Here is an 11,058-nt window from a genome sequence, read left to right on the forward strand (position 1 = left end):
CTGATGTAGAGCTATGCTGTAGCTCACAGGAATCTGTGTAAATGTACGCCCTCCCTCTGTCAGTGTTCAGTGTTTGTTCTCTAGTGTGTGTGTTGGGAATATGTCGTCACAGTCATGGCTGCAGGACAAGTTAACGTTAATATGTGTGATGTGCAGTGCTATGTGCTGCACATGACTCAGCTGCTGCCAGGGTGCATGCACAGTAAGGTACTGCACACGGCAGCATGGACTGAGCCGTGCTGTCCTCTGTTGTCTCTTCACCAGGAGTGAACCTCATCAACACTAACTGCTCAGCAGCTCACACCCGCCAGGCTCTGTGCTGCAAGATGTCAGTGGAGTACGATAAATTCATCGAGTCTCAGAAGAAGTGAGTGAAAAGTGATCTGAACTAACTAATGCATAGAATGACCGTTTGTATATCAGTTACTCGCCCTGTGTTACCTTGAATTCTGTTAGAAAACGTCTCATGCCCCCACGGTGAAGGAAAAATCCAGAAACGCAGAAACGTCTTGATGAATTGAAAACTATATCAAAACATCCTTTATCAAACTTTGAATTACCTCGTCTCATTGAAACACTTGTATGCTCACCACTTCACAAACTGGTGCAGCTTTCGCTGAAACTTCCTCTTTACTCATGCTAGCGCATGTGGCTGCTCGTCATGATAGGTCCGAAGTCAGAGGTTGCAATTAGATGTTTTGATAAAGTTTTGCTGTAGTTAAATGTGGCCTCCGTCCACTTCAGCTCATGAAGGCTTTCCTCTGTTTCCAGAGTCTTTGTTTACCGTTGAGGCATGAGAGAAAAACAAATGTTTTCTTCAGGAATTCATGGCAACACAGGGTGAGAGATGATATTCCTTTAAACAGCAGCAATGCAATAAACAGTGAACAGTTCATTCAACCAAATCGAACATGATATTTCTAGGAGTAGATTACAATCCACTAACACGTATTCGCTCAAAGTAAGGTACACTGCTGACTGTGTGTGTGTTGTAGGTGGTTCTGCCACGTGGATGATGATAACTACGTCATCCTGCCCAGCCTGCTGGGGCTGCTCTCCTCCTACCACCACAGCCAGGATGTCTACCTGGGCCGGCCCAGTCTGGATCATCCTATAGAGGCTGCAGAGAGGGTCAAGAGTGACGGATCGGTCAGTCTGCCTTATGAGGAGATTCTGGCTCCACTGACATACACGGCAGTGAGCGATGACTCCAAATCCAGGCTCCAAAATGTTCTTTCAGAAAACTATGTGATGCAAAAACCCTGCAAAAAAAGCCAGTTTCTTCAGACTATTCCACCCCTAACATCTGGCGGTCTCATTTCAGGTGTCTGTCAAGTTCTGGTTTGCCACAGGTGGAGCAGGTTTCTGTATCAGCAGAGGCCTGGCACTGAAAATGAGCCCATGGGCCAGGTAGGTCATGGACTCACCTGTTGTACCTTCTGAAGCCAGGGTACTCGCTCTGCTGGTGGTTAAACATTTGTATGGACAGCTAGAGCAACTCTGACTGTAAGCTGTCAACGTGTGTAAAAGACAAATGTCTTTAGATAACCCTCAGAGAATGTGCCTGGACATGTAGTCAGCTGCAGTATGTTTTAAGGTGTAGATGGACCAAGTGTTTCCAGATACAGAGGGTGCCATGTGGTTTAAAAGAATCACGTGTGAGCTATAGGGACAATGGGTTTCTCACATAGACTGTATGTAAGAAGTGGGCGTAGTCATCAGGACGTCACCCATTGGTTTGTGGACGTTATGAAGCCTCGAGTTCGCATTTCGTCGTCGCCATCTTGAAATACTTACCAGTGAACAGAAGTGACCATATTTGGAATGTGGAAGAGACGCAGAGACGCTATATACGTCTCTGGTAGTGGTAGCAATCGGTCAATCACAGTAAGCCCCGCCCTAAATCATCCCCTGCTTTATGGTCTGTTTGACTCTAAATTGACCATAATGTACTAAATGAACATCATGCTGTATTGAAGAAGACTTGAAACTAGAGATTGAGACCATAAACTCATGTTTACAATGTTTACTGAGGTAATAAATCAAGAGAGAAGTAGAGTCATTTTCTCATAGACTTCAATACAACCAGAGGAGTCGCCCCCTGGTGGTCAGGAGAGAGAATGCAGGTTTTAAGACACTTCTGCATCGGCTTCAGTCGGCATCTTACCACCTGGTTCCTCACCATCTATTCTTAAATGTTGACACACTGTAGATAGGCACGTAGTGCTTTAAAATAATAAGTAATTGTGATACTTTTACTCCGATACATTTCCCCTGAAACCTCTTACTTTGGTAGAAAGTGAGTTTAGAAAAGGCCGCTGTAAACCGCTGCAGGAAACAAACTTTGACGGACTTTGTCCTATGGTTTCAGTTTGGGTAATTTCATCAGCACAGCAGAGAAGATCCGACTACCAGACGACTGCACCATCGGATACATCATTGAAGCGCTGCTAGAGGTGACCCTAACGCACACACACCTCTTCCACTCACACCTGGAGAACCTTCAGAAGCTGCCCACTGACACTGTGCTGGAGCAGGTGAGTGTGTGTACAGTACGGCATAACATTTGACAAACCTTAACAAATTGGTGAAGTCGTGAAATCAGCATTTATAGAATGGTCAAGCTGCAGAGCTCCAGACTTCGGGCCCACGTCCTCCGTCGGACCTCTGGACGTGACGTCTGAACTTGTTTACGCCAGAGAGGATCCCCGGGTACGACAGTTGGGCTCATTTGTGTGAATAAGCTACATGACCTCACACCAAGGTAAACCATACAACCTGAGTATGTTGATGTACCTGTGACTTAAGTAAGGTCACATGACGTTAAGCAGCAAAGAACTTGTACTAACCTTATGAGTTTTCTAACGTTGCTATTGCATCGTGTAATGAGCAGTGGTGTAACGATCCGGGATCCGTACGGATCACATGGGTACTGCAGATTAACGTTAACCATCACTGTGTGAAATAAAGTTTTACTGACGATCGTTATCCGCCAATATTCAGTCAAATATGTGATCAGGACATCATTTATGCTTTTCTAGTCGCCGATATCTGATAATGTTACGTTATAAAAAGACGGTGGCAGGGATCTCTAAAGGTTATGTTTGCTCCTTTTTTTTCCTTTGTGCTGATCTGTGACCGCATAGGTTATCAATAGAAGACACCAGAGATATTACTGTTATCCATGAGACGCTCAGTTACAATATAGCTTCCCACCACCTGGTGGCGGTAATGCGTCAGTCAGTTGTTTAACAAGCTCCAATATGCAGAAGAAGACAGTCAGCTAGCCGCTAGCCCAGGGGTCGGCAACCTGCGGCTCCCTGAGTCTACATCAGGGGTCCCCAACTGGCGGACCGGATGCGGATCCAGGCCCTAAATCCGATTGATAATTCGGAATTATACATATTAGGCACTGAGTTTATACTTTAACCGGCGCCTCTTATTCAGCCGTTACGGCACTTGTTCGGCGGTGCAGGAAACGCACCGACCAATGCGTTGTAAATCACATCACGTGATGCAGCTCAGCCAATCAAACATGAGTATTCTGACAAGTTTCCTGACTCGAGCGAGGTTTACACACACGGGGGAGAGACGAGGAAATAGAAAGAAGAGCAGGGAAATTGCGCTGATCGAAGAAGTTATCTCGCATGACGTTCTCCAAAAAGAGAAACGTGCTCGGAGAGAATATAATTTATAAGCAAAAATGAACAGAACCGAATATGTTAATTATTCCCACAGGCAGTTAAATCCTCTACCAAGCGCTTTTCCCCCGCGAACGCGAACGGCTGATAGTGATTTTCAGACCCACGCCCTCTGTAAAGTATCAATGGATAAATCCAAAAAAAGAAAAGTCACGGAGGAAAATAGAGAGTTTAACTCTGCGTGGACGTCTTCATTTGCTTTCACTGCCAACGATGCTGGCTTACTGTACGCTTCCACAACAAGCACACAGCATGTGCTGAAAAGTGTCACGCTGGAGATGATTTCTCAGCTGCTGCAGCAAACTCTCTTCATAAGAGTTTGATATTGTTATAACAGGTAAAATTGCAATAAAATGTCAAGAATTGTCTTTATTCTTGTTCTATATTTACATAAATACAATAAACTATAGTTTTTGTATATATAATATAACACTTTATAAGCTGTGATATCAAATAGCTTTTGCGGCTCCAGACACGTTATTTACTTTTATTTGAAGCCTTCAAAAATAAAGCGACACCTAGCGACGAAACATCCAACGCTCGTGGGAAAGCCTGTTGGGCTTCTTGTTGTGTATGCAGGTTTACATACACATGATAAATAAATGTCTTTGTGATCGTCACATTGTATCATCTCATTTATTTGACAAGGGTTTTGCTTGTTAAACTGTAAGTGGATTTAATATAGTTATTGAATACAAATCAAACCAAGAGTGACATCAATTAGTTAGACTAATACAGTGTTAATATTTGAATGGGCCCCGGGACACTTTGTACTTGAAAAGTTGGGCCCCGAGGTCAAAAAGGTTAAGAACCCCTGATATAGAGGCATGTAACATTATTTATTGATGCGATGATTTTCCACCATCACACGTGATAAGACGTGAGACGTCCACCGTGAGTCCTGGTGATGGACCGGAAGAGGCCTGAGCTCTGCAGCGGGACACTTCTGAGCATTTTCACATGTGTCATGGATTTTTACAATGAAAGCAATTGTAAGGTTGATCTGTCATCCTTTCCATTCAAATATATAATGTTCATATGGAAAGTATCCTTTTGGCATCCTAGATGTTGTTATTGTTTGGTCCTTTGCTCTCTGAGCTGAAGCAGAACACTGTATGTTTTCTCTTGGTTTTGCAACAGGTGACTTTGAGCTTTGGAGGCTTTGAGAACAGAAGAAACGTGGTCAGCATTATTGGAGGCTTTTCATTGGCTGACGACCCCACCAGGTAATGAATGAATAACGAGCCCTGCTGTTCATAATGTGGCCCTTGTGCTCGTCGTCACACTGCACACTCCCATGGCTCTGCTCAACATGTATCATCATGTACTGTATCTGTGAGACTGCAAACAAGCAAGAGTTTTTAGAACATTATAGATGTAAATATGTTGAAGTAGAAATCCAAAATACAAGCATAAACCTGAAAACGAGCATATGTCTGATTTAAGACCAAACCAGCAATAAAAGACCAGAAGGCAGTCTGAGGGTTCACATACTGGCCACATGTTGTACTTGAAGTGTGCACTGTGGAGCAGTATCATTTAGGGAGATGTAAGTTTTAGGTCAGGACAAATCAGAATTGGTGACAAAAAACAGATTTGGGAGATACTTAAAACGGATGTTGCTGAATAAATCAATGCATCACGTTTTCTTTCACAGGAATCCGTTAACCCAAACTGATCTTAGGAAGGCTTGTATTCTGGGAAACACTACGTTTGCTCTTGTGAGAGAAGTTAATGTCCCTGATGCTCTTCCATTCCTGCAGGTTTAAGACGGTGCACTGCCTTCTCTATCCAGACACTAACTGGTGTCCAAAGCTGGAACACAGCCACATAAACTGAAAGCCACTGTGTTTCTAACCTGCAGCACGCACACAAACATCTATCCCACCGCCTCACTCTGCCACGTTTGGATCAAGCTACGTTTAGCTGGAAGGATGGCATGTCACACATGTGGTTTGGTGGCTATCTGTATCCAAAGCAGCTTCACCTCATGCTTTATGAATGCAATCTAAACAGCTGGAGCCAAAGAATGAATTAGTTTCTGGCGACTAGAGCATGGTGGTTGGTAAAGCCAGAGCCACACCCCCCACTGTAAATGAGCTATAAATGACCCTCAATGTTCCTCAACTGAGAAACACAGCAGTCTCTTAGATCATAATAAGTAACCAAACTATAAGTTCAGGTACATATGCTACAAATGTTTCAACTTAATTCATGACAAACTATTTTTTTCATGATTTTTCCCACGTTTGGTAAACTGTCAGCTCGGTCATCGCTTACGTGGTTCAGTCCGTACAGAAGGTGAGCACGTCAGCCTCCTGGTCATTTAATCTAGCTGGTGTTACTCCGAGGCACGCAAGTAGTTTATTAATTGGAGGTTTTCCCGTTTGTCTGCAGATTTTCTTTTTGTGTTAACGATTTAGCTGTGTTTACGTAGGATTAGCTTTCAGCCTGCTGCGTGTGTTTCACTTTCATCTTGTCCTACTTCCTGTCTTTGTCATTGGTTCGATGAAGGAAACGTTCTATGGCTCCATCCACTGGTTTAACCTGTAGAGGGGCACAATAGGCCGGGTTACAGTATGTGAAGGACCCTACATTCTTATTGCAGTGAGTTTCCTACTCTGTTTGTGAGGCATGGACGTTTGAGTGTTTAATGAAAAGCCCTCAAACCACTGACCCGTATTGTGTCATTTCAACACTTCAATCTTTTATTTTTGTTGACATGTCATCCCAAAGTCTATATAAAGTACAGTTTCTTTAGAATGGGAGGTTGTTGAGGTATTTTTCTGAAGTCTTGTGTATGGGGTTGGTTCTCTCACATTGACTGGACTGATGTTTGATGTGACGAAGGTTTGTATGCTGCGTGTGCACACATTTATTTCTGACTGTTGTAATTGCTCTGATGCCTTTGTGTTCTCAGCCAAATACCTTCTTGTGTTAGCCCATTCCTAACAGGCCCATCTTTATGGTTTTGCACTACTTTGATCTTGTCACTTCCTGTATGTTGCTGTAGTTACAATGTTGATGTAAATATGAGTGAACTGCATTATGTTTTGTGTCTTTGCATCGGTTGTAGTCTTAGCTCTGCATATGCTTCTTTAAGGTAGAGATTATTAGTTCTGTTGGAGTTATTGGAGCCAAAGATTCCTCAACCACATTGTCACGCATTTTGTGGACATTCATGGTCCTCAAGGAGAGATGCTAATAGTTTGAGTGACTTCTTACCTTTTTGTTTAAACTTCCTGTTGACCAGACAATGAATCTTCTATGTCTCTGGCAGCCAGTGTTAGCTGGCATAGCTAACTTTAGCAACATGGCTAACGTTAGCAGCCAGAAACGAGCATCACAAACAAATGTAGATGTTTGTTTCTGGACGCTCCTGGCTTCCATGTAGTTCCTGGTTAATTTTCTGGCTGTTAACATGAACTAGTGGTAGCTATAGCAGCCTGGCTGCTGTCCAAAGCAAGAAAGAGAGCGCCTGATGTCAGTGCTACCATAAAGGCAGAGTCAAACGCCTGTTTGTCCATTAAATCCATTTTGCAACGACAGCCTTCGAGCCCTCGTTGTTCCTGGAGATCGTACCTGGTGGCTGACATAATAGCGACAGATGGGCTTATGGTGAGCTAGAGGCTAAATACAAGATTCTCTCACCTTCTTAAAAAAATATTGTTTTGCAGTGCATGAATGTCCCGTGAAATTGGCTGTGGATATTCTAGTAGGATTTTTCTTTTTACTTTAAAAAGTGCCACCACTCAGTCTGGTGATCCTCTGACTTTTCATCTAGCGCCATCACGTTATATTACATGTAATAAAAACATGTAAATGTGTCCAATACTTTGGTTTACTAACTACTAAACTGAGTCTGTGCTAATTGGCAACTTTTAGCATGCTAACACTCTAAAGTTGTGTGCTGAATATGTGATCTGCATGTTAGGATTTAGCTCAAGCACCGTTGTGCTACAGCCTTGGAGAAGGTGCTTTATTTGTTCCTAGGTACAATGAAACCCAGTAAAAAAAAAAAAAAAAATCAAATAAAGTTAAAACAAGGGTTGGTACTCTTGATTAATCTGGAGTACACTAGATTGTTTCCCAAAGCACCATAAGAGGTGCTTGCTGTATGGAAGGTTGTGGGAAGGAAGAACTTAGGAGAAAGGAGAGCACTAAAACATGGCATATGGCTGAACACCATAGTCTAGTCATTGTACAAGGGAGCAATATGACTTGGAGTCAGCCTTTGGATGTTTCTCTATAGTTGGAAGTTTCCTTCTCCTCGTTTCATATTTGAACTTGCTTTAAAGCTAGGGTTGGTAATCTTGAGTAACTAGCGAGAGTTTGCTAGTTTAAATCCAGCCCAATAAAAGTAGCTCGCAGCACTAGCTCCAAAAGTTGCTAAATCTATCAAGAAAGTCTCCAAGTCATCAACACTAACAGCCCGTCCTTTTTTAGGCCTCCCGCCTAAGCCCCTCCCCCAGAATGATCATTATGAATAAGCAACAAACGGCTGTAGTTAGCTCTCACAGCTGTCAAGCTAGCAGCTTGTGGAAGATTGGTGATGAGCAGTGATTGCACAGGCAGCAGCTCGCTGAACAGCTGTGGCAGTCAGCTGACACAATAGAAAAGGAACTCCTTGTAGACGACATGTTCTTAAATAGGAACACCTCTGTTCCTTATTGGACTTCAGGTTTGCTCGTTGGCTGACTTGTTCTCCCATAAACTGGTTCTTTGGCTCCACCGACTCCGTTAACACTATCCAGAGACGGTATAGAGTGCTGCAGAGATCTTTACAGGTTTGGTTCCCTCAACAAATAGACAATGGAGATTTTCTTTTTTTTTTCCATTGGATTTTGGATTATTGCAGAAAATAAGGTCTGTCAAATGAACTTTTATGAAGCTTCCATGTTCAGCTCAAGATAATCTTCACAAATGACCACGTTTACGGTTGTCTCATTTAGACACAACCACCTTTTTTAAGTCACGTAAAAGCTTCTGGAATCATATGAGGGGTTTTTACTGACGTGTTCAATGTCCGACCAAAATGTTATTCAGGGCATCGAACCAGAAACCCATTCAAAGAACTCCTTGACTTCCAGACGAGGAAACCTGCAAAACGTTGTGACTCATTTGTGGGTTTTAGTCATTTCTGCCTGGAACAAAGTATTGGTGTGAAACACTTGTCTACCTGGAGCATGTGTTCCACTGCAGGTCAGTGGGTGAGAACTGATGAATTATTGTGTTTCAATAACAATAAAACCTTTCTGCATCGTCATGTGTTTGGTTGTTTTACTGTTGAATTGATATTTGCAGAGTTGTTGTGTCTGCTTTTGTTTGGGTCATTGAACAGAACACCATGTAACCAAAGCAAAGCCTCAGCAGTGTGTCGTTAATGACATCATTTACAACTGCATGATTTAAATGTTTCCCCATTTCCTCCTGGAAGTGTCTGTAGCTAATGGAAGTGGTCTGTTGGACGGGCAGATGAGCTCACTGAGCAAACACTGGATCTCATGTGATGTAATGCAACCATTTAGTGCTCCTAAATCACAAACGGTGGAGAAAGAAAAGGCTACGACTTTAGTGTGTGTGTGTGTGTGTGTGTGTGTGTGTGTGTGTGTGTGTGAGAGAGAGATTCAGTCATGATCACGTCTGCTCAATGCTACACGCTAACAGGGATAGCTGATCACACTGAGCTCAAAGCAGCTTAACAGGAAACCTCATATCAGGTTTATATACAGTATGTGGAATATTGGGAGTCAAAAGCAACATTTTCAGATCAATCATAAAGACGGAATTAAGTGAATTTATAATTGTTTTTTTAACCTGTAAACTACATTTAAAAAATCCCTTTTATTTCGAAGCATGCATTTCTGTCAGCAACAAGAATTTAGTTCTTACATTGTACACAAACAAAGTTTCTATTTGTAGCATTTCACCAGGAATATGAAAGAAGTGATGAATTAATAATGATGAAAAGCAATTGTATTTGTTCTAAATCAAAACTGAGATCTTATTTGGATTTATAAAGCTCAACACAAACCTTACTGTTAGGAATATTTAGTTTTTCTGCAAAACACCCTTTTTGTATTCAACCGAAGAATCTAACATTTAGCTGTTTAAGTAAAACCAGGAACAATCGGATGAATACATAAGAATACATAAGATATCTCGATCATTATTATGAAGACTGTTAAAGTGACGCGTGTGGATTATTGGATTGAAGGCAGAAATCTCAGTCACATCTGTGAAAACCTGGACAAATAAACCGAAATGTGAGAGAGAAACACTCTTGTTATTTGGGTGAACTGACCTTTAAACAAATGCAGTGTTGGAAAAAGCACTTCAGAGAAAGTATTACCACAGAGTAAAAATACTCCGTTACAAGTAGAAGTCCTGCATTTACAAAACTAACTGGAGTAAAAGCGTTTTAGCATCAAAACATACTTAAATCATCAAAAGTACAAGTACTCATTATGCAGAATAATACTTAATATATTACTGGATTATAGTTATTATTGTGTTCATCACGGCTGGTGAAGGTGGAGCTCATTTTAATGACTATATATACAGCTGTGTAGTTTCACCTGTCATCATTTATTAGTTGATTATATTTTGTATTCACAATCTCAATCCAAAATAGATGTAGTGCGTTAGAAGTACAGAATACAGTTGCAGTAAATGGAAAAGTAAAGTACCCGGTGATTGTACTTCTAAGTAGTACAGAACTTTAGTAAATGTAGCCTGCTTTGATTTGACCACAGCTGCAGCTGTCCGTGGTGGTGGAGTGTGCGCGTGCGTGACCTGTGTGCGACGTGCAGGACTGAGTTGAATACAGTTGTACCTTCAGTGTTAATCTTTGAGCCCCGCGGAGGAGCACAGAGACAGACACGCCGCTTCCTGCACCGCGGACCTCAGCTGGTAAACCGATCCACGCTGTTTTTACACCCGTAACACCACGTGTGATTGTCGGGTTTAGGAGAAAGATCAGGAAGTTGCAGCGTAGTTTAGCTCGACTGTGTATAAGAAGTCCCCTGTCTTGTCACGTGACTGATCGCTTCTCTGCGGTCTGGTTTTAATTGTCTGTCTTGTTGCACATTAATCTGTTGCACATCAATCTGTTGCACATTAATCTGTTGCACATCAATCTGCAGCTCATCTCAGCGGACTTCACTGATCATGGACATTTCTTTTGCGGGAAAACGAGCTCTGGTCACCGGAGCAGGAAAAGGTAAAGGCCACACTTCAACAGAAATACTGCAGCGACCCCAGCCGGCTGTTCTAGAGAAACACCTCCTCTTCAGTCCTGCAGTATGCACGCACGCGCGCGTGAGTCGTGTTGCAACACGACATACTGGTTTGTCGT

At 42.4% G+C, this 11,058-nt stretch overlaps 1 protein-coding gene across 1 annotated transcript; it reads left to right on the forward strand.

The window, feature by feature from the left end:
* Positions 1-234: 234 nt before the first annotated feature.
* LOC116377573 (beta-1,3-N-acetylglucosaminyltransferase radical fringe-like) lies at positions 235-10,180 on the forward strand (the record flags this gene model as incomplete). Its single annotated transcript, XM_031839220.1, has 6 exons — positions 235-367; positions 996-1,149; positions 1,325-1,410; positions 2,372-2,537; positions 4,842-4,927; positions 5,465-10,180. Coding segments are annotated over 6 exons (701 nt in total), but the record flags the coding sequence as incomplete, so codon positions are not given.
* Between the last annotated feature and the right edge of the window lie 878 nt (positions 10,181-11,058).

Source organism: Anarrhichthys ocellatus, unplaced genomic scaffold (genome assembly GCF_004355925.1).
Source record: "Anarrhichthys ocellatus isolate YVR2014 unplaced genomic scaffold, GSC_Weel_1.0 scaffold1419, whole genome shotgun sequence".
In the NCBI taxonomy this organism is placed as follows: domain Eukaryota; kingdom Metazoa; phylum Chordata; class Actinopteri; order Perciformes; family Anarhichadidae; genus Anarrhichthys; species Anarrhichthys ocellatus.